The following is a 23,458-nucleotide window of genomic DNA, read 5'->3' on the forward strand; positions in this document are numbered from 1 at the left end:
AAGGCAGCTCTCATGAGTTATCAATTGTATTTTCTCAATAATGTACCTTAAGATTAATGATGTCGATTAGATAGGTGTTAAGCATCTCCCTTGTTGAAATCATGTCGCTCAGACTCAATGTTAAGGTCGAGATTCACTGCAACCTCTGCAAGGTCGTGGTGGACGTCAACAAAGGTCGTCGGGGGACAGTTGAGTTGTCCAATGAATGAGAGTACTATTGAGACTATAATTATAACATTGAGAATTATAAGTTCAATTACAAAGATGTCATTAGTCTACTGAATCACCTAATGTGGGTATCACACCCAAAAAAAATTGCGGGTACTACATAATTCGGGAATTGAACTTTCAACCACTTGCTTGAGGAATGAATTGATGAACTATTACGCAACCAACACACATATTTTTCTTTATGAATATGAGTCAATGGAAAGTTTTTTCAAGGGTTAATGGTCAAATTAGTCTCTGAATTTGTATTCGAGTTTGATTTTAATTCCTCTGAGGGACAATAACGTATAGTCGCGATCATTTTTACGTTTACTGAAAGACCGCCACTAAACATCATTTTGCCTTAGAGGAACTAAAATCAAACTCACTTACAAACGCAGGGACTAATTTGACCATTAACCATTTGATGCTAGACAATAGGGAAATTAGCTCCAAAATAGTGAAATATTATCATTGAATTTACATCATAAAAAAAAAGAATCCCAAGTTAGTTTGGTGCAGATCAAACTAAACATTTACATATAAGAAATAAAAAAACTTGAACTTAATTAACCAAATTCCTCTAATCACAAAAATTAGTAAGGATGAAGACTCTTGTGCATCCCATTGGTACTAGCAAAGAAACCCCCAAACAGCTCTTGCCTATACGGCAAGTAAGACTTGCGTTTATCACTTTCCTTCTTCGCTCTATTCAACACGTAATGCTTCTCATGCGCCGAAGTCGACGTCGTCGTTTTCCCCTTCACCGCCTTAACCTTCTTCACAACAACGCCGGTAGGGCTCGCCTTCTCCGCCGCCGCCGAGTTCAAGAACACGAAAGCATCCTTGCCGTCACTGTTGCTCCGTAGCTTCACGTCACGGAACTTCCACACCTTGGATGACCCCGTCGAGTTGCTCTTCACCGCTGTCTTCGGTGACCACTCGCAGTATGTCTCCTCCGGCGCCGCCGCTGACGACGAATCGCCAGTCTTCTGAACGAAAACTTTCTTCAGCGGCGAGTAGTGACTGTCGCCACCGTCGGATGAGAGAAGATTCTGGTCGAAAACAGGGTAGATCTGACGTATTTGGCCGTTGTCGAAGGCGTCGTCGGCGGAGATCGGCGAGCCATCGGGATTCACCAAGACAAAACTAAACTCTTCTTCTTCATCATCATCTTCTTCTACTTGTTCTTCATCTTCCACTTCGTTTTCGATTTTGAGTTTGGTGATGAAATCGAGTTCGAATTTTGCAGAATCATCAACTAACTCATGATCATAATCAGAAGAATCTCTGAACTCTGAATCGGATTGCATTTTTGAAAACTGGTGCGATTTGCGTGATTTGATGCGGTTTTCGCGGTAACAGAATTGGAACTGTTTGTTATGGAGGTTGTTGGAGTTGGAGATGGTGGTATGAAATGAAATGGAAGATGGTTGTTGTGGGATTTATATGTGAGGAGGTTCTTTGAATTTTATTCGGTCTTCTGAATTTCTCTTTCTTTGATTTAATTTAACTTAATTACTTTTTTTTGTATGAATGCGTGAAGATGCGCGTGTTTGTCTTCACACGCGGAGCTTCGACTCACCTCACCCCCTTCCAGAAGGAAACCTCCTTTTGGTCAAAATTTGAAAACTCAAGCTTATATTTTAATCGCTTTTATTTTCTTCGTAAGTACACATGCAGGCTCTAATAATTAAATTAATATTATCATTGACAAATTTGGATGGATCATGGATGGATTTGTAACCAAAAAAAATTTGGATGGTTTCGACTCTCACTACCTCATGAGTTAGAGTATGTCTGCGGGATCACAGGTTGCTTAAAAATAACTCACTATAGAGCATTAGATACTCACATTGAATGCGAGAATTGAAAACACAATCTTTTAATGGGAAGTAATTTGTTTTTACTAGTTGAGATAGAGATAGTTGATGTAATAAGTTACTATTTATTTAAAACTTAGTTTGGTTGGTGAGTGATTAAATAAGGGCATGGCATGGAGCTTTGATTTTTTGTGGAGCAGAGCTCACGGGCTATGTAATCGAACCGGCTGATCTCAGTGATGATGACTTAATAGGCGTGGCCCGCGTGGGGACACTAAGGAGGAGCATTTAAAAATTTAGTTTACGGTTTACTGATGGATCATAAATTATTTGTTGTTTCATTTAATGGATAAAATACTAATAGTAATAAATGTGAACGAGAACTTGATGAAGCAATTGGAAAGATAACAAATGCTCTTTATAGTGAGATCACAAATCTCTTATGGAGTATTCAATATGTGTTTTACTTATGACTTGTTTTTATTAAATTTCTGTTTTTTTTTTAATCTTGAACAAGGTATCCCACAGCCGACAGCCGTGAGACTAATCCATCGCCCTACGGTCAGCGTACTAAGCAGTAGGGACTGACCAAAGAGTTTTTTCTATTCGCAAGAGTTGGGATTCAAACCCCCCAACCACTCACTTAAAGGATGAAGTGTTGAACCACTACACTAACCCCACTTGGTTATTAAATTTTTGTTTGAGTGTGTGTGTGTGTTTTTTTTTGAATGGAAACTGCAAATATATTAAGCAAAAGTAGGCATAGAAGCCATTACATCAGCATGAACCAAATCAATAACCTCAACTGGAACCTCTTCCAACCAAACCATGTCAGAGTAATTGGAAGCATTACCAGCTAGGTAATCGGCAACAGAATTGCCCCCCCGGCGAACAAAAGACAAGTCAACATAATAAAAAAAACGAGATAACATGAAACAATCAGCAATAATACTAGCTAAATAAGATCTGCCATCGGCGGCTTCTTCCAACGCTGGAAGAGCTGTAAACAGTCCGTCTCAAACAACACACGCCGAAAACCCATATGAACAGCCAGCTGCATGGACCACCTAAGAGCCATTGCCTCCCCCATGATTGGCGAAGAAGCATGAAGGAGGTGTTGTGCTGCAGAAGCAAGCACCTCACCATGCCTATCCCGCACAACCAAACCAAACCCCACCGGCCCCGTGGATGCCACCGCTGCATCAAAATTTAGCTTGTAAATTCCGTGCGTCGGCCTTACCCAAGAAGATGGTAGCGTCGGGCTTGGTCTGGGCACCACAGTTGCGTCCACGACGGGAGCAGCAGCTAGCATACAACAGCGTTAAATCACAACAGCAACCGGGACAGGCACCTCACCATCTTGGAAAACAACACGGTTACGCGTCTCCCAAAGAGCATACACACCTGCTTGCCAAACCGCTAGAGCATCATCATCTGCCGCAGGGAGAAAATCAGCCAAAAATTCCTCCATGTTTCCAAACCTGTGTAACCAAAGGGATAAAGGAGAACCAAACCAGAAGCTCTGTGCAACAGGACAAGATACAAACAAATGAAATACCGTCTCCTCATCACAAGCGCACAATGGGCACAAAGGGTCAACATCAAGGCCTCTCCAGCGAAGGGAAGCACGGACAGGCAGCAAACCAGAGACCACACGCCACGCCACCTCCTTGCAACGGGGCTGACCATCGGTACGCCAAAACTTCTTCCACAAGGGTGCAGGAAGCGAAGATTGAGAAGATGTTGAAGAGCAAGCACCAAGAACCTTCCTGCGAACAAAAACATATCCAGACTTGGAACAATAATTGCCATCGACAATTTCAGGCCACATAAGAGTATCAATACCACCATGCAAAGGCAAAGGAATTTGTAAAATAATGGAAACGGTAGCTGGGTGGAAAATAAAATCCACCAGGTCATGCTTACAAGAGTTAGACGCATGGTCAATCAAATGAGTGACCTTAGACACCCCAAGTTCAGCCATTAAGTCCTGCCTACAAATAACAGGAGCCCCATTTGGTAACCATTTATCATGAAGGATATCAACCTTGCTACCATCTCCAATTCTCCAAAGGCCCCCTTCATGGAAAATCCAACTAGACTTAATAATACTGGACCATGCATAGCTTGGGCGATAGCCAAGTTTTGTACCCAATAAATCACCATGCGGGAAATAAACTCCCTTAAAAACCTGAGCAAGTAAAGTCTCTGGATGAGAAAAAATTCTCCACCAATTCTTAGCCACAAGGGCAATATTAGACGACTTAAAATCACGAAAACCAAGGCCACCATCAAATTTAGATCTCGTTAACTTTTGCCAGCTAGCCCAATGTAGGCCTCTCCTTTCAACATCGCCACCCCAATAAAACCTGGACACCATCCTTTCAATATATGCACAAAGAGAGTCAGGTAAAATAAAACATGACATAACATAAGAAGGTATCGCTTGTACAACAGATTTAATCAAAACCTCACGACCAGCTCTAGAAAGCGTGGACTCCTTCCACCCTTTGAGCTTATTCCAGACACGATCTTTAACAAAATTAAAGATCCGGGTCTTAGACTTACCTATCATAGTTGGTAAACCAAGATATTTATCAAAGCTCTCCACTGCTTTGGGTGTGTTAGGTTTAAGTTGAAATCATTTTTAATTTATATTGGAAAGTTTAAACAAGGATATGTGTACAAAGTAGTTGCACTATAAAGTAAACATTAATTGTTATAAAAATAGTGAGCATTTCAAAATTAAAGTTCATGTTTTTTTTTACATTAAAAAGATAAACAGCACCCATTAAGAATTGATCTTTGAATCTCACCATCCAACTCACATGTCTCCTAACTCTTACATAATTTTTTTGACAAGCCTTTTAAAAGTTTGTATAATAAATTTCACATTGTGTTTGTACTTTGTATAACTATAATGGGGCTAGCATGGTGCTAATGAGGTTGAGCTTCGATAATTCAATGTAGTACAAATCGGAGGATTTTACCCCTAATTACTAAAATTGTAAAACCTGCTAAATAATATATGCATGTAAGAGGCATTCATATTCATGTACTATAAATGTCAAACTTATAAATCTTAACTTAACTCGTTAAATAACTTTAATGTAGTAAGATTTTTAATTTGAACAGAAAAATCGATACTAGCTAGTGGTTGGGTAAAGAGTTAAAAGAGGTAAGAATTCTATACATGCATCCAATCACATTTCTATATTTTTTATTTTAAATATTTTATAAATTTAAATTTAATTGTGACATGGTAAACTACTGTTCGTTCCGTTTGAAGAAAGGAAGGATCCCAACAAAGAATCGAAATATATCACTTAAGTTAATTAAAAAATGATTTCAACACAAAACGCAAAATTAATAAGTGAAGCATATGTATCTTTTGCACCTAATTTATGGTGTGAAATGTGAAGAGTGAATTGATGTACCCATATAAAATGCTTTTTTTTTGTTGCTAATTCCATATAAAATGCTTTATTTGTGTAGGTAGGACGGTAGGTGGTATTTTGATTAGGACTGAAAATATAATTAATTAGTTGTAGTACTAGTAATAATATAATTTTCTCAAAAAAAAAAACATAATTTGGTTCTCCTTCCTTGTCTGCCAAGTACTGCGCTGACCTATCAAACTTGAAGCCTAAGATCTGGTCCTCACCCATGTTTGACTGCAAAATCCAGCAACCCTGCTTGCTTTATTGACATTCAAATATACGCAAGGTAGTACGTGGATAAATTAAGCCTTTGCTTCCAGAATTGAACGTGTGCAAGTAATTGACTGATCAAATGAATTAATAACATTTACTTCGTCATAGGCTTTGGTTCTGGATAAAACTACTCATTTTTATTAAAGTATTGCAATTTGTCCATAATATGTTTGGTACCAATCCGCACACGAGCAGTGTAGGACAAATCACGTTGACACTTGACGGTAACAGCGGGCCTAGTTTAGTTTAAGGGAGTGTTTAATTTGCATTTTCAGTTTAATGCAAACTCTCTCCCTCAATATTCTTTTCACATTTTATGTGTTGGAAAACAAAATCTAACTTTTCATTAGTGCAATAAAAAGTAACTCTAACTGATAACCAAACACGTTTTATATTTTCCTAAAAAGGATATTAGTTGATTAAAGAGAAACTGTAAGGGTCACACCATAAAAAAAGTTAATTTCTTTATTAATATATAATAATATGAGTTCCACATAAAATATTTCAAAATTCACCGATAATCATTTCACTTTTTTTTTTATTACAAATCATTTCACATTTTCCTCGTTTGCAAATTCACTATTACAATCATGGGTTAAATTATTTCAGCGCCTTGATTTATATAAGGTCAAATTCAAATAGATTCCTAGAAAATTTCTTTGCATTTTGGTCCTTATAAATTTCTTAAATTCGAATAAGGCCAAATGACTATTTAGTGCACACATGGCCAAACTTCACTCAGTCAACATCCTACTTGTCATTTCACCTCAACCCAAACCTTCCACCTCACCCTCTTCCTCCCCTTCCCTCCCCCAACGCCGACCCCATCCTCTTTGACCTTGCTCATGCGGTTGCTGAGAACCGCGACACCATCATGGTCTAATAATCACTATAGAACCCATTGTTCTCCGTCCCCCTTCCCCTTCGCCTCCACCCCCTTTTCAAACCGAAACCACGAGTCAACCAAAACGTAGTTTCTTAAGTGATCGAGATCATCAGAGAGATACATTCCAAGTAGTAAATTCATGAATCTTAATATGCAAAAGCTTAAATTCAAGCATTTTGAATGCATCAAACCTCGAAAATAGTCTTAAAAATGGGTTTAGAAAACTCAGAACTCACATAATCACATTTTTTTTAAAATTCTTCGATGAAGCTTCTGAGTTTACATTCCAGGAGTTGAGTTAAGGTTCTGGTTCACCTTGGTGAGAGGGGAAGGATGGTGGTGATTTCGTGTCCAACCGAGATTGGAGTAAGGAGAAAAATAGACTTGCAAGTTGTGATGTCCCGACGAGGTCACTAGATTCTAAGTTATTTCGCTGGGCCTCTCCCTCCTTCTTCGTCTGTGCTTCATTTTCTAGCATACCCATTAGAGTGCACCTAGAACTACAAAGTTATAAAAACAAGGAAGGAGATGATGGAGAATTGGAGAAGAAGAGGCCGCTTGTGAAAAAATAAAAATAAAAATCACATAGGATTAATTAATTCCATGTGGCATCGTGATTAGGCAGAAACTTGGCCACATATATAAGCATAAATAGTGACTGGACCTTTATTTGAATTTTTTGTGTTAAGGATCAAAAGTATAAAAAAAATTAGGAACTTATTTGAATGTGGTTATGTGATCCTATAGATCAGGGATCAGAGACCTGAAACATATTGAATTAACCCTATACTCATTTCACCTTTTTCTTAATTGCTTTTTTAACTATCTCAAAGCATTATCCATAAGAAACTCTTGTGTTTTAAATTAATAAGGTCGAGATGCTTCTACAAAGTTAGAAAGCGTCTCTAGAGAGTTATAGAGTCTAGTCAATTTCTTATTTCTTATATAAATTAATGTAATCGGCCTTTATATGAAAATGAGTCCACTCATAAGGAGTAGGCTAATACTATATGACAAAATTAAGCACTAAAAGATGGTACAGCTCATGGAGCACTCTCTTAGTCATGTCAGCACTTAACATATGAGACTGTATTAAAATCTACATCCAAATAAGTGGATTGCAAAATATAAGAGAAAAAGGTTGAAGTGGATTGAACACAAACCCATTATAGGTAAAGAACCAATAACTATTTTTTTGTCAAAAAATTGTTTGGATTTAAAACCAAAGGTTTCAGCGATACCTTTATCATACAAGAGTAAAATTTTACAAAGCATATTACAATGCAAATAGACAAGTAAATTAAAAGTAACTATGTTCACTTAAGTACATTCAACTCATACATAAAACAAAAACCATATAAAACCCTTAAACCAACTTACTTTTTTTTATCTTTTTGGTTCAAAACCAACTTACTTCTGAGCTATGAGTGTTTTTGATTTATTTAAGGATAGTGTTTGACTATCATAGCTTTCCAGACAGTCTCTTTTTTTGTTTATGGAAAACAAATGGAAGTTGAAATAGTGGGATATATAGGCATTAAAAGCCCAACCCAATAATGTAAGCCCATTAGAGGGCACAGTCTAGATCCGACAGTAGAATCGGGTAAAAAGGAAGAAACCCGTTAGCCGTTAGTTAGTTAGTTGGTTAACTAGGTAGCAGTTAGGAAGCTGGAACGGGTTTTAGTTTGCGCGGTAACCCGAAATTGATGGAGAGAATAAAATAGAGAGACACTTGTCTCCTTTAACAAACCCAACCCAAAGCATCAAATCAAATCTAAGCAAACATCAAACTACCTACCTAAACAAGGCCTTATCATTCATAACCATTTCTCATATTTCTTGTTAATTCTTTTTTTTCTTAATTCTTCCTGCAATCTCACACACACCCTCTCTCAACGCGTCGCGTCGTGCTGGCAATTCTGTTTCCCCATTTCGCTGGCCACTTCTTCAATCTTCTCTTCAGCTTCTTTCTTTAAACAACCATAACCCCATTCCATTCCTTTTGGAAATTTTGATCCTAAATTGTTGTCCTCAATTCATATTTTCTATGCATTTTCCTTCTTCGCATTTTCCTCGCCATTTCTAATTGAAGATTTTTGAGACAATTCAGAAATGGCTAAGGAAAACTTGACGAAGGAAAATTTGGCTGATGAAATTAGAAAGGCTTTGGCTCCTACGCCATTATCAACATCGCTCCTCGGGGACGCCAATCCTCCGAAAACCTCACCGTCTTCTTCTCCGCCACCGCCACCTTCCCCGTCTCCGCCACAATCTCCACCGCCTGCTCCGCTAACGTCGCCGCCTCCTCTGCAACCTTCCACGCCTCCACCGAGCTCACCTCCTCCTCCTTCTTCGTCATCGCCTCCCCCAACTCCACCATCTTCGCCGCCTACATCATTGCCGCCACCACCTTCCCCAACCGGCAACACTCCCCCTCCATCGCCACAATCACAAACCCCTCCTCCCCCGGCCATTTCTGCTACAAATTCCACTACACCTTCCCCTAGTGCTACTCCTCCGCCGACACCAGCTGGTTCAGGGCCAGGGCCAACCCACCCTCCGCCACCGCACGCTTCCCATTCAAAACCAAGTGATTCTTCTTCTTCTAAAACCCACTCCCACTCCCCCTCACCATCCCCCAGTCATAAAACAGAAGTAGGACAATATGTTGGTCTTGCGGTCGCCGCGGTTGTCCTTATTAGCTTTGTTGCTCTCATACTTTTTCTTGTATTGAGAAAGAAGAACAAACGAGTACATGTCTATGGCATGCCACCCCCTAAGAAATCTCAAATGAAAGGAGGTAAATAGAACAATGTTAGAGTGCAAATATTCATAATATGTTTGTATCCGTTTACTTTTCCTTAGAATCAATTCTGGTACTCAGAAGCTACTCACAAAGTCGATTTTTGCTTTAGAATCAATTGTAGAAGAATTTACTAACATATACTTAGACATTGAGTTTATGCAACTTTTTAAGTTTTTGATTGTTTTGTAGTTACTAATGGTATTGTAACTATTATTGCCTTGTGCAGATGTGCATTACTATGTGGAGGAGCATGGTTATGTGAATGGTATGCAAGATGGGTATTATAACTCACAACATACGGGTGGCGTGCATCATATGAGAACGCCTTCAGATCCAGCACAGCACATGAACACTGGTCAGATATTATTCGGTTATGACACGATTGTGGAAATTACCAATGGGTTTGCAAGTGAAAATGTGATAGGGGAAGGAGGGTTTGGGTGTGTTTACAAGGCTTCTATGCCGGATGGTAGAGTGGGAGCGGTTAAGCTGTTGAAGGCTGGTAGTGGCCAGGGCGAGAGGGAGTTCAAGGCCGAGGTGGAGATTATTAGCCGTATCCATCATCGACATTTAGTCTCGTTACTTGGTTACTGCGTATCCGAGCAGCAAAGAGTGCTTATCTATGAGTACGTTCCTAACGGGAATCTCAATCAGCACTTGCATGGTAGTGAGAGTTTCTTTGTGTTTGTTCGCAGAAAAATTACAAAATGTGTTTGTGGATTCTCATTCGTGTTTTTTTTTGTATGCCCACTTCTTCCAGGAAGTGAATGGCCAGTTTTGGATTGGTCTAAGAGGATGAAGATAGCAATTGGGTCTGCAAGAGGCCTGGCATATCTACATGAAGGATGTAAGTTTACTCATGTTATGGGGTCATTTATTCTTGAGATTGAGAATTTGGGTTAGGCCTATTCTACCACATGAACTAATTTATAGATGAGATTATCCTGCACTAATCCTCTTCAATGTGGGACCTTAACGAATCCTATCCGATAACTCGTTAATTTTTATATTCTTATCTTCTCATCTATGACATTTACAAAAAGCTACCAAAGAAGGTTGTGTGTTAATTTCCAGTCACTAATCATTTTATGGTGGTATATCGGTCTAAAGAGAAGGGTGATATTGACTGTGCTTGATTTTGTGAACATTTTTCCAAACACAAGTTATACTGAAAACAAATCATTTTGAGTTTTTTCTGCTATTTCCTGTTCCATATTTTAACTGAGTATTCTATCATGTGAATGGCAATCTCCTACAAAAAGCTAAAGTTTAAATATGTTTCCAGGTAATCCAAAGATTATTCATAGAGACATTAAGTCAGCAAACATACTTTTGGATGATGCTTATGAGGCACAGGTACACAATACATTTTAATTTATTTCTGTCATGCTTATTTAAATTTGAAGTCCTGGATCTGATTTAACCTTGTTTTAACACAGGTTGCAGACTTTGGACTTGCCAGACTAACAGATGATGCTAATACACATGTATCAACTAGGGTGATGGGGACCTTCGGGTAGGTTTCCTTTGTCTATCATAAAACCTTAAGCATGAGATTTTAATGTAGAGTAGACTTTCATTGGGTTTGAGAGTTGCTGCCAATGGAAAATAGTTATTTTGGTCTTAAAATGAAAGGATAAGCTTATGTGATGACATGGAATAAAAGTGGCAGTTATTAGAAGATGGTATTGTGAGAACACACTGGAGCTTAGTCACTTAAAATATGACTTTGTTCAATGATTGTCCCTTTGGAGAACTAATAACTTGCACTTTAACAGACTGACTTTTAGTTTTGAAACTATTTTTCAAGGTTCATCTTTAAGACAAAAACCTTATCTGAGAAAACTCTCAGCCATAATGCTAAACAACCACACTGTCTAACTCATTCCAGCTTCAATTTGCAGGTACATGGCTCCAGAGTATGCCACAAGTGGTAAATTAACGGATAGATCAGATGTTTTCTCATTTGGAGTTGTTCTCCTGGAGCTTGTAACTGGAAGGAAACCTGTTGATCCATCGCAGCCTGTGGGCGATGAGAGTTTGGTTGAGTGGGTACGACTAAACCTTTTTCTTATCTAGTGAAATCCAACAACAATGATATTTGAAGTTCCCTATATCAGTGTATTATATGTGTTTAACTATCAGTTATATATATCAGTGTCTCTTTGTATAAACCAATAATTTTTCTTTTTCTTTTCCCTTAGTTATCTGTGAAGCATATCATACAATACAACAAATAACATCCACTTTAACCTGTTTAATTGCTGACTTCCTTTATTTTTTTCATACAATACAACAAATAACATCCACTTTGAATGATGCTTTCTTTTGTCCCCAGGCGCGTCCACTTCTCCTTGCCGCAATTGAGTCAGGTGACTTTGGTGAACTAGTAGACCCAAGGCTTGAACGGCAATACGTTGACAGTGAAATGTTCAGAATGATCGAGGCAGCTGCAGCATGTGTTCGCCATTCTGCCCCTAAAAGACCTAGCATGGTTCAGGTGATAATAATACTAAGACACCCTTATCTCGTGGTTCATCAAAATGCCCAACTTCATGTTAAAGCATGTACTTGATTTGAAAATTTTTCTATCTTATTCAATGATTCAAATAATCTACTAATCATTTCCTTGGTTTATATCAGGTGGCTAGAGCCTTAGACTGCGGAGATCAACTACATGATCTATCTAATGGGGTGAAATATGGTCAGAGCACTATTTATGATTCTGGCCAGTACAATGAAGATATCTTGAGATTCAGAAGGATGGCCAATGGAAGCTTTGATGATTCCGAATTTAGTATGTACAGTACAGACTACAATTCAAGAGAGATGTCTGGACCGAGTCCATGGGTGCCACAAAGCTCAAGTGGCGATTCAGAAACTAGAGCTTTCCACGGCCAAAGGGGAGTTTCTGAGCAAAGATCTTGAGGGAACACAATTACCATTGCAATAATGAGTATAGGCATCATGGAGTTCAAAGCTGATGGATTTAACCAAACTAATTTCGCGAAACTCTTCCTCAAGAAACCAAAAGAACTCCCCTTCATGGTATTACATCATCTTAAAAAGCACCATGACAAAATTTTGGATTTGCAGGGATTGAACTATGACATTCATTCGAACCTCCCAATCCTTACGGCCATGAAAGTTCACTTATACTGAGATTGCACTTGTTTGACTTATGCCAAGCAAAAATGTGTCTGTCCCTTCAACTTTTGTCCTTGTTTCTTTCCCCCCATTGATTTTTTAATAGCGGGGGACGTTGAAAGCTTGTAGTATAATTGTTGAGGCTACTTTCTAATAGCTACTGTTATAAATTAGATGTTTCTTGTTGATGCTGGAAATGGATGATTGAGTTTTTTACTGCACATTTTCAATCACGCATTGAGTTATTATAAAACAATTATAGTACTGATAAGATGGCTTGTGTTTTTCTATTTTGAATTCATGTTACAGCAGTGGCTATTACATGGCTCTAGTTAGTGTATACAATTTATGCTTATTGTCCAATATTTTCCCTCAAGTTGTGGAATGCATGTGGGGTTTGTAGACAATAACCACAACCAAATCATTAGAAAACAAATGATCTATCAATTTATCAGAATGATGTGTTTGCTGATATTTCATGTTTCTAGTCCTTTATTTCTCACCAGTAACTGAAATTTTCATTTCGGATGGTGTAAAAACTTTGCGGAGGACTTCCTTGCTCATCAAATACTTTCTTTAATTGAAGAACTACTTTTTGTCATCAATAACATATTAACATGTTACCCCTTGCCTCTGCTAATCAAAAGTTAATAAAGAGAATCTATCCTACCAATCTGATTCACTTCTGCTTGCACCCTGAACACGTTGAAGCAGTTTATGTTAGGGTAGGCATTAACACAGAATGTCCTGAAATATAGTTTCACCCATGGCTTGGAATAGAGGTTATGTTAGGGTAGGCATGAAAGTGAAATGGAGGCTATTCCAAATTATTCGATATAAAACAGTTTGTGTTTAAAGCCACAAGTTTAAACTTCTGAATTAGTTTGTTTATGATATATTGTCAAGTACTACATGGTTATGTGGTGTAAAATTCAATCCTTATAATCTCTTCTTTTAAATAAAAGTTCGCTTCTCTTACATGAGGGGGATATGCGGTCAGATTATCGCGTAGCTTCGATTTGGTGCAGCTTAGCCGTTTGTTTTGTGCTTAGCCTTGTACGTCAATAGGAAATTGGGGCAGCGAGGAAAAAGCTAAGGATAATATTTAAGAAGAAAATAAGCCAAAGCCTTGGTTTTGACATTAAGAATAGGGAGAATATAATTATACATTTCATCTTGCAGTTCGAAATCTAAGACTGAAAAACAGAGAAGATAAACAGAAACACAATGGTATAGTAGTGGCATGGTTGCCATAAGATGGCTATGTCGACATAATGTTACTCTTTATGCTCCCATTATGCACTTGGTCTCATCTTTCCTTGAGGGCCAAGCCTCATTTCAAAGCTTTGCATATCAGCATGAGAAATTGGCTTGTGTGATCTACCTTCAAAGCTTTTCATGTCAGCATGAGAAATTGGCTTGTGTACTCTACCTTCAAAGCTTTGCATGTCAGCATGAGAAATTGGCTTGTGCACTCTACCTGATCCATGTCCATTAATAGGCTTGGAAGCTGCAATCTTCTTGTCAAACCCAAATTCAATATCCACTTCTTTTGGACGCATGTTGTGCTGGTTTGGCTGCTTTTGCTGCTTAGCATGTTTCCCACCTCCGCCGCGCCGGCTGCAAAGCCTTCCAAGAAAACAAGCAACAGCAGAAATGACTATTATTATGGCCAGGACAACAAACACTGACCCAAAAGAACCATTTGAATGGTGGGGAGGTGACTGGTATGTAACACTGGTAGGGTAGACCTGGACAGGCTGCTGTTGCTGTTGCTGTTGCTGAGGCAGTGGTTGAAGCTGTAAAGACATCTTCAGAATCACTTGAGAGAAGAGAAATTGAGTTGAGGGGTTAAAAGATTTGTGAGGTTAAGTGCTTTTGATGTTGAGGCTTGAGGAAGCACTTGTTCTTTGAGTGCAGACCAAGGTAGATTTAGATAAACTCCTCAAGCACTCAAGTAGATTTAGCTATGAGAAGAGGCTAGGCTAAATAGGATGTTTTAAATTTGAAAAAAGAGAAGAGGGGGAACTTGCTTTAATAAAGAAAGGAAACTAAAGATATTCCTTTGTGCACTTTACTCATTGGCTCCTGTGAGGTGATTGCTTTGTTAGAAGAGAAAGCAAGATCTTGGACAACAGGACACAACAACACCCTCAAGGCCCCATGAAATTGCAGCTTTTGTTTACTGGGGGTGTTCCCACTGATAATCATTAGAATGAGACATCACTAATGTACATTACATTCCAAAGGAAAGAATTAAAAATGATATTTTGTTTATTAGGGAGTGTTACTTTACATGTAGCAAATTATATAGTTGGGAAGACATTTTATGAATTGTTTAGTTATGCAAGGCAGTAGTCATGCTCTAGTAATGATAGGTTATCCTTTACATATGCATGTTTGTAAACTCATTCGAAAAGCACAGTACAACAAAAAAAGTTGCTTCAGTCTACCATAATTTTGGTTTCACCGTAATTTCTGAATGAATTTACAAACATGAATATATGTAGATCCAAATTTGAGCAGCTGGCATGTTGTGTTTCAATAATCTGATGTATGTTAGGACTAGGAGGCACCTGGTCAAGGATTTCTTTGAAATCTGTGAAAGGGTAGGAACTGAGTCAGAGAGAGATCAGTGTAGAATTAATATTGGGATCTGCGCAAAAGTATCAAGCACTGACAATTCCAAGAGAAATGTATTCTTATCTGCTAAATGGGGTCACCCTGCTTCTTTGCTTGCCCCTTTATTCCTTTTGAAAGAGGGAATCTGCTTGTGAGTGTTAAGTTGGTATTCATATTAATTTCCTTCCCTTTTTTGTTGAGATTATAGTGACATTTTCCCCCTTTATTCGGATTAGATAGATGCATTTAGCAAGGTAGCAAGGGGTGCATAAAAATGGAATAATTCCACTTCCAGCAATGAGAGAATATAAGCATCAGAGCAAAGTGGTTTGTTCTATTTCATCCAGCGATGCCAATGACTGGCATCATGTGAGTTCTTGCAAGAGAGTACTAGCTTGTAGAACTTAAACAGGATCTGAAAATATATCAAATTAACAGTCAACCAAAAAAAGTAGAGTAAATTAATTAAGTATCTTGCAGCCATCAAACTCTTCCTCCACCTAGGACTTAGTTTTGATTAATTTAAAAATTGGCCAAAAACAATTTTTTCTGGCTATTTAAATTTTAAACCCACTATAATTTGCCTTCCTTAGGATAGTATAATGTTCTTAACCTTAGACAGCTGATAAATGTAAATGACCTTAATATTACGGGGCATGGATTCCGTCACAGAAGCAGCGTCGCACCCACAAGATATGTCGCAGTTAAGGATTTTGTTGCGAGCTCGATCATTTTACATTGTATGGAGAATAATATGTTGTGAGAGACTTACCTACTAATGCGATCTCAAAGTGTTGACAGTATTAATCTCATATCTGCCGGCTATAATTATATTTTCCTAAAACTAAAACCAAAAAAGAAGGAGTGTCGCCATCCAAAGCAATGTCAGCAGCAGCAACTGCAAAAGGATTTCATACTTGCTTGTCTTTGTGAGTGCAAGAAGTCAGAAATTTTAGCTTCACGTCTGAAAAAAAGCACTTTTTTGGGACCCCTAGCACTTTTTAGCATCTACAATTTGTGACACATTTATTAATTTTGGATTCTGCATCACATGAAAAGAAAAAAAAAACATTATGGGCCTTTTTGCTTATGGATCAGACTGAAGCCCATGAACACGTTGATGGGCCTGTTCGTCGGGTCACACCATGGGCCCTTACTATAAATTTTGATTTTCAAAACTGTTTCTCATCACTTTCTACCCGCGAAAGTTTCAACACTTCTCCGATTCTGAAATGGAGTTCTCTTCGGTTCAGAAACTCTGCTTACACGTGAGCTTCTTCTTCTTCTTCTTCTTCTTCTTCTTCTTCTTCTTCTCTTCCTAGATCAAATCTTTCACATCTATATTGTGTGAATGCGAGTTTCGTTTTCTATTTACAGCAAAATTATTCAAATTCGTTTTCTCCAGATTTTGATCAATTCGCTTATGTTATGTATGTGATGTGAATCTTCGATTGCAGTTGATTTCCTTAGCATACCGGAGATGCCGATTATCGGAGCAGATTTGCAGACTCTCCGTCATTCTCACTCGCTCTTCATCTTCGCTTCCCTCTCTCCGAATTTCAAGTAAGCCTCTCCCGTTCGCGCGCTAATTAATTCTTATTATTTTAATTTACAATTAATTAATTAATAAATAAACATACCTTAATTAGCTTTGATTAACAAAAAAACTGTTATTATGTAAAACGGTGTCGTTTGCTTGCTCACTTAGGTGATTCGGGTTAAAACTATAGATTTTCAATAGAATGAACAAAATCTGCATTGGGCCAAGTGGTTCTATTCATGGTATCATAACCTGCTTCACTTAGTGGTCTTGTGTTCAAATACTGCTCAAGCACATGGTGAACCAGGCTCTGATACCATGAAGCGATTGGCTTCCTACTCTGTCAAAGAGTGTGCAGATTTGTTTAATTTTGTTTTGAAAAATATTTGAAATTTTTGTGAGCAGTCTCTGATACTGGCATTGGAAGCTGCTTAGAGGAGTTTCAGGAGTTGAGGTTTTCTTCCACAGATGTTGCTGACAATTGGGGTAACTCAACGATTTATGATTACAATTAGGGTTTATGCTTTTCCCCATTTTGGGGTACTTTGCATTTTGCATTTATTTATTCATGTTTTTCCCCTGCTTGTGAAACAGATGGGGTGCTTTCTATCAAAACCACCAGTAAGTTAATATTCTCATTGTGGTTGTGCTTGATCTCATTGAACATATTGACATGAACTCAGTTTTTATCAGCCATGTGGAGTCTTGTCAAATGTTTTATTTACTACCTTGGTGTTGTGTAATTATACTACCATGTTTAATTTAACATTTTAACTGTTATCAGTATCATGATTCTAATCGCATTCTGTGAGTAATGTAGGCATTAGTGATACAGAGATATATAATTATCAGATAAATCTGAAAGGAAGTGGTTCCTCCAGAATAACAAGACTACCTTCTGACATGAAAAACGGTGCTATATTCAGGCACGCACGCGAGTTGCTTGACATTCAATAATTTTAAGATCAATTTGTTGGTTATGTTTCTTTTTAATAGTTGTGATTGTCTTATTTTGCAGTGGTACTGAAGTTTGTCTGTCTCCTATTATTAGCCTTGATCTCTTGGTGGCTGAAATTCATAGCTTTGTACAGAAGGTATGTGCTGACTTTCTTTTGCTATGTGCCTTGACTTTCTTTCTCAATACGCATCAAATTTCACATTCTCTCTATTTATTTATTTGTTTATTTGAATTTTGCAGATGCTAGTTCTAAGGATTCCTGTACGTTGAACTGACATAGTTATAGTGCTTCGCTTTGATATGCCACCAATGTTAAAAATAGTTCTACCAATTCAGATTGCCAAATTGCATTTCCATATCACTGACATCATCCTAGCAACCATACAAATTTATTTTTGAATTGTTGATTAAGATTCTAACACAGTTTTAGTGATTCACTTTGATTTTCTGTCTAGAATGTTGCAATTCAATTAGTAGCAGAAGATTGTGATGTACTTGGATCAAGATATGAAAAGGTTTTTCCTGCAAATATGTGCAACGACTTATCTATCCCAGCAGCAAATCTTGAACGTCTTATGTCAGGCCTCGAAGACTATGTACTTAAGCATGGAAATAATTTAAGTGACAAGTGTAATTCTTGCTTCCCAAGTTGGTACATTCACAATCTCAAGTCAGCACTGCATTTATCATTTATAATGTTTTTGTTGTCAAATCAGCAGATTGATTACTTTCCTGCAGTTAGTCACTCAAGAAAATATTTTCTCTATTCTGCTATACAATTTGATTATGTGTAGGTTTCATCGCATGGTGCATGAGATGTGTTGCTTATCAATTGAACATTCTAATTCTCTGTTTACCACACTTTGTACATAGGCAATGTAATGCATAGTAGTTTTCAGTTTTTTATTTTCTTTGGGTATCTCTCAAGACCATGGTTTACTACACTTTGTACATAGGGAATGTAATGCATAGTAGTTTTCAGTTTTTAATTTGCTTTGAATATCGCTCATCACCATGGTTTTGAAGATTCCCAACAAAAGACCAAAGATGCTTTTAGTTAGTTATGTAGCTGAAGCATTGATGTATACATGATCCTGACAATTTTCAGCATCTAATATTGACATCTGTTAGTCAATTTTAATGTGAACATGATACTATTAATTGGATAAATTTAAAATGGTGATTTGTAGATGATTTGTAGAACATAGCATACAAATTATAGAGGAAAAATGATACAAATATCAAAGTAAAACTGAGTATTTAGAACTTGGTTCACGTGCTTTCTCTAAGCCTTCTCAAAATAGTTACTTTCTTGGAAGATACGGCATGCATAAGGGCCTCTCAATTCTTAAATCATAGCACTAATGGATTCTGAAATGATATCTACTTTCTGAACCATTTGTTAGGGAGACGCTCAAAGTTGGGAGCGGGGTAGTCTGCTGTACTGAAAATCGTCTACACACTGAACTGGTGATGGAGGCAGTTATAATATTAAGTAACATATCAATTCAGAACACTACGTGTCTCAGGGAATATGGTGATAAAACAGAGGTTCCTCAACGAGTCCCTTGAATTATGCTTCAGTCCTGTTTTGTTATATGTTAGATTTTATTTATCTGCTAACTAATTTGGATGATAACAATTTTAATATCAGGTTTTGTATTTCAAGGACTTTTCCCCATGCACGATGTCTCAATCATCTATGAAGGCATTGAAGGGCATTGGCTGGAAAAGATACGGTCTGCATTTAGGGGGCATAGTAGAGAAAGATGGCTTTGCAATACTAGAATGGGAAAACTTGCCTTCAGATACTCATATCGATATAGTGCTCCATTCATATCATAAACAATATCCTGCGTTAGACCGACCCTTTTTGCTATATCTCAGACAGTTAAAGACATTTTTTATTATTTGTTCTCTATCATGGACAATCTTTTTATGCTTTTCTAAGTGAAGATTCAGCAATTCTTACTCTAATTATAGCTGGATATGATGTATCACAAGGGGTTTGCTTTTTCTATTGATAGATATCTAATTTTACTTCATAGAACCAGGGTGCAACTCTAAACTTCTGTGTTAATTTTGCACTTGATGTAAATGGCATGCATATTATTTACATGCATGTCATTTAAGTGTGAACATTTGCTTTGTAAAGTCTGATGTATATTTTAAAATTTATTGTTTTATATGTAATTTGTATATCCTTGACATATTGGTAAGACCGTGGTACCTGCTCCAAGGAAAATGTCTCAACTTGATAGAAAACTTGTTAAAGGAGCTGTTAAACTTTCACTGGATGACCTGAAGATGAAGCATTCCGGGGTTTTGTTAAGTTCTCGTGCCCTTCAGGTAAATTAATCTCTATCATTCTATCTCTCTCACAAACAATTTTTTGGTTTGTGAGCCCTAAGTAACTGTTGAAAGTATTTCTTGAAACCAAGACTTGTACACGTTTTGTTCATGTATTCATTTTATCATCCATCCTCATTTTGAGACACCATACTGATACATCCACATTTCATACACCTCATTTTTCTTTCTAGATCTCACATAACATAGCATCATATATCACATATATTAGACTATTAGTGCATCAGTAACTGGTTGCGAGATTGTTTTGCAATTCTCTGGATCATCACATTGGCCTTTTATTTAATTTACTATTGGCCAACTTTGCTGTGTGGTATTTTAAATATTTAGTCTTTCTGCAGATTCGCAGTTATGCCCCTGATCTCGCAAAAACAATTGCTGGGTTAATCTCGTCTTCCACTGACTTAGATTTCCAGGGTGAATGCTTTTCTCTTCTGGGATTACAGTCCCGAGAAGTTGGAGCTGAAATTATGGAAAACTGCATCAAGGAAAGGATTGTTTCAGTTATAGAGATAAACGACAGGAAGGCCCACAAATCTAATGAAGTTGCACCTTTCCTTTTTGAGGATGACAATGTCCAGGAAGTGGCGTTTCAAGAAGTCCATTCCAGCCCCTTGGACTTGTAACTGTTGTAAGGTTTTCCTGCGCCCGTAGTCCATACTTCAAATTACCATCACTTGGCAAATACTGCCAGTTCCTGTGATGCACCATTGGTTAGAAATTTTATAAGCATTGCATGACTGTTTGAATGCTGCTAAAACCTATGTGGATGTGAATACTTCAATGCCCTTAGTAGAACAATTGTATACCCTCCTACTTAATCCTCCTTAGTCCTGAATAGAATAATTATAAATCCTCCTATTTGATCCTCCTAAGTCTTAAATGTTTGTTACGTTTCCAAAGACTAAATGTATTTGATTTTTCATGTCATATATTCTTTATATAGTGATAAGAGGATTTGTAGAAATATTTTTAGTAGGATATAACATTCGCTCATTACTCAGAGATCTTTTTCACATTAATTCAGTGGTGGGAGGTTTGCTCTCTGCAAAACACGCATGAGAAGCCGCCGCCGCCGCTTCATCCCTCCCTCCCCCCACTGGCCCCCCTCCTCAATTTCTTCCTACCCATTTTAGTTGGGGTATTGTCACTTCCTAGTGAGAGTTTTAATTTTCTAGGAATATTTTTTTTCTTTTTATTTTATTTTCCATGTCCTACTCTTCCTTCCTAGCTCCTATACCCATGACCTTCCATTTTCATTCTCTCCACCATCACCTTTTAACATTTTTCCACCTCTTTTCTCCTTACCACCTCCTTTGATTGACTTCAAACAACCTATTTAAAGATGGGTTTATTGACATGTGCGTTGCGTAGGGGAGGTCCGAGGATCAATTCTTGGAGGGTGTAATTTATATTTCCGATGTACCAAAAAAACATCTGAGAAATTTTCCTAAGACAAACATTGAGTACTTTTTTAAATTTTAAATTCTGTTCCCTGGTTTTGAAATTCTAAATTCAAACCCTGTACTACTTTTCTTCTAATTATACCTAGAATTTTTGTATAAATTCAAATTATTATCTTTATAATTTTAATTTATTTGAATACGATTCATTTCCATTCCAAATTATATAAATTTAACTTTAATATATAAAATTGCCTTCCTTTGTAATAAAAAAAGTTTTGTATAAATTTAACTTTAATATTTATTTAAGACTTAATATACTATTAAAAAAATTCAAATTGAATAATTATCTTAAAATTCAATAATTGAACAATTTGCACTCTAATATGTTTACATAAAATTGTATTTACTTATTTTAAATTTAAAATATAAGTTACATTTAAAAGTTACAAATTTATATTTTAATAATTAAAAAATATTTTCCCCTAGGCTAAGATGCTAGTTCTTATAAATTAAATTGATTGTGATCATTGCCTTTATATTCCTGTAATGTATTTATTATATATTAATCCTGAGCACGCGAGCCATTGGATGTCATTTTAGCTATTTTTTTGCCACATATAGTTCTTTACGTCAACTCACTGAATATCCAACGTGTATACACATATGTTATTCCAATCCTTCGCCAAAAGTCCAACGTGTATACACGTATGTTATTCATATCCTTCACTAGAAGTCCAACGTGCATACACGTATGTTATTCATATCCTTCACCAAAAGTCCAACGTGTATACACGTATGTTATTCCAATCCTCTAATTTCCAACCCGTTGAACCCATCATGAGGAAGCATATATAAACCCCCGCTTCTTTGACAAACTTATACAATGTTATCTCATTCTTTCTTTTCCCTAGCACAACACCTTCTTACTTCCCCCAATCACTCTACTAAGAGATTTCCTCTGTCGCATCAGTAACCCTAATCATAAAGCTATATTGTTCTTCCCCTTCTCCCGCCATTGATCTATCTACCAAGTGAATTCCTCCATCAAATCATTGGTTACTCTAATCTTGAATTTTCTCCATTCTTCTCCCTCCTGATTCATTATCACAGATAAACAATGACGACGTACAACCCCTTCTTCCTCCACCGATATCTCCTCCAAGTGAAATCCTATGCACCACCAGTCACCTCAATTGTATAATTCAACTACTCGATAACCTTCATTGGCATAAGGTATGTGTAAGTAAGCTCCCCAAACCCTAAATATCATTTTCCCCCTTTTGCGCCTCATTTTTATTTATTTTTTGTATGAAATTCGCTCCTTAAACCCGAATTCTTTTGATTGCTTTATCTTTGTTTTTTCAATTTTATAAAATCGGCCATTGATCAATAAAGCACCCGACCTAATGAATATATAACAACATATTTTTAGAAAAAATTGGAATGAAAATAAAGAACATGAAAATTTTGGTAGCGTGAAATATAATGATATGACTAAATGAGAGAACGATGATTTTGAACATACTTCTTCAACTAGTGAAACAAAAGGAATGGTTAAAGCGCTAAGAAAGTGGAGTTGTTCAAATGAAGAAGTTGTTGAATTGAAAAATGATGATTTATCTAAGAAGCCCCTGTAGTGTATGGTTAGTAGATCTGCATCAATAATTTTCCACTATTGTGAATCAATTAGGGCTTGATGGTATGATTCTCCAATTAGTTTTTTTTTTTGGTATTTCTTTTGATTTTGCATTTAATAACTACATTTGATTTCAATAAGCATGAAAGCAGTCTAAGAGGTATTAATATTTTTTTGTTTATTGACTATTTGTACAGTATTAATTTCCATTTGGGAGGATCGATTGTTTCTTTTACTTGTATTTCACAGGATGTTCCAAATAGAATACTTGAATTAATGAATGTCTCTAGTTTAACGAGAGAAAATCTTGAATTGGCCAGTTTGATTTCAATCTAAAATGTGAA

At 37.0% G+C, this 23,458-nt stretch overlaps 4 protein-coding genes across 5 annotated transcripts; 2 read left to right on the forward strand and 2 right to left on the reverse strand.

The window, feature by feature from the left end:
• Positions 1-653: 653 nt before the first annotated feature.
• LOC130740012 (uncharacterized) lies at positions 654-1,670 on the reverse strand. The gene has a single exon (XM_057592498.1). The coding sequence runs from the start codon at positions 1,518-1,520 to the stop codon at positions 804-806; it is 717 nt and encodes a 238-aa protein (XP_057448481.1). The 5' UTR covers positions 1,521-1,670; the 3' UTR covers positions 654-803.
• A 6,716-nt stretch (positions 1,671-8,386) lies between these two features.
• Positions 8,387-12,872, forward strand: LOC130740013 (proline-rich receptor-like protein kinase PERK12). The gene is made up of 8 exons (XM_057592499.1): positions 8,387-9,429; positions 9,662-10,099; positions 10,196-10,282; positions 10,721-10,791; positions 10,875-10,951; positions 11,340-11,487; positions 11,774-11,935; positions 12,079-12,872. Exons 1-8 carry the CDS (start codon positions 8,742-8,744, stop codon positions 12,361-12,363), a joined length of 1,956 nt encoding a protein of 651 aa, XP_057448482.1. The 5' UTR covers positions 8,387-8,741; the 3' UTR covers positions 12,364-12,872.
• Positions 12,873-13,686: 814 nt separating this feature from the next.
• On the reverse strand, positions 13,687-14,570 carry LOC130735740 (uncharacterized). The gene has a single exon (XM_057587642.1). It carries the CDS (start codon positions 14,391-14,393, stop codon positions 13,878-13,880), a length of 516 nt encoding a protein of 171 aa, XP_057443625.1. The 5' UTR covers positions 14,394-14,570; the 3' UTR covers positions 13,687-13,877.
• A 1,840-nt stretch (positions 14,571-16,410) lies between these two features.
• LOC130740014 (type 2 DNA topoisomerase 6 subunit B-like) lies at positions 16,411-21,050 on the forward strand. 2 transcript variants are annotated; one of them, XM_057592500.1, is made up of 12 exons: positions 16,411-16,472; positions 16,662-16,767; positions 17,150-17,230; positions 17,339-17,365; positions 17,565-17,670; positions 17,763-17,838; positions 17,943-17,963; positions 18,158-18,354; positions 19,109-19,253; positions 19,357-19,549; positions 19,921-20,051; positions 20,414-21,048. In XM_057592500.1, the coding sequence occupies exons 1-12, from the start codon at positions 16,437-16,439 to the stop codon at positions 20,696-20,698; spliced, it is 1,404 nt and encodes a 467-aa protein (XP_057448483.1). In that variant the 5' UTR covers positions 16,411-16,436; the 3' UTR covers positions 20,699-21,048. The 2 variants fall into 2 exon arrangements, with proteins under 2 accessions (XP_057448483.1, XP_057448484.1); XM_057592501.1 differs by lacking the exon at positions 17,943-17,963 and having other exon boundaries at positions 20,414-21,050.
• Positions 21,051-23,458: the final 2,408 nt, after the last annotated feature.

The sequence above is a fragment of the Lotus japonicus genome, chromosome 2 (genome assembly GCF_012489685.1).
Source record: "Lotus japonicus ecotype B-129 chromosome 2, LjGifu_v1.2".
In the NCBI taxonomy this organism is placed as follows: Eukaryota; Viridiplantae; Streptophyta; class Magnoliopsida; order Fabales; family Fabaceae; genus Lotus; species Lotus japonicus.

Coding starts and splice junctions, on each gene's coding strand:
- LOC130740012 (XM_057592498.1), bottom strand. CDS start 1,520: ATGCAATCCGATTCAGAGTTCAGAGATTCTTCTGATTATGATCATGAG.
- LOC130740013 (XM_057592499.1), top strand. CDS start 8,742: ATGGCTAAGGAAAACTTGACGAAGGAAAATTTGGCTGATGAAATTAGA. Junction 10,100..10,195: donor TCTCAATCAGCACTTGCATG/GTAGTGAGAGTT, acceptor CACTTCTTCCAG/GAAGTGAATGGCCAGTTTTG. Junction 10,792..10,874: donor ATGATGCTTATGAGGCACAG/GTACACAATACA, acceptor GTTTTAACACAG/GTTGCAGACTTTGGACTTGC.
- LOC130735740 (XM_057587642.1), bottom strand. CDS start 14,393: ATGTCTTTACAGCTTCAACCACTGCCTCAGCAACAGCAACAGCAACAG.
- LOC130740014 (XM_057592500.1), top strand. CDS start 16,437: ATGGAGTTCTCTTCGGTTCAGAAACTCTGCTTACAC. Junction 16,473..16,661: donor TTCAGAAACTCTGCTTACAC/GTGAGCTTCTTC, acceptor CTTCGATTGCAG/TTGATTTCCTTAGCATACCG. Junction 17,231..17,338: donor AGATGTTGCTGACAATTGGG/GTAACTCAACGA, acceptor CTTGTGAAACAG/ATGGGGTGCTTTCTATCAAA.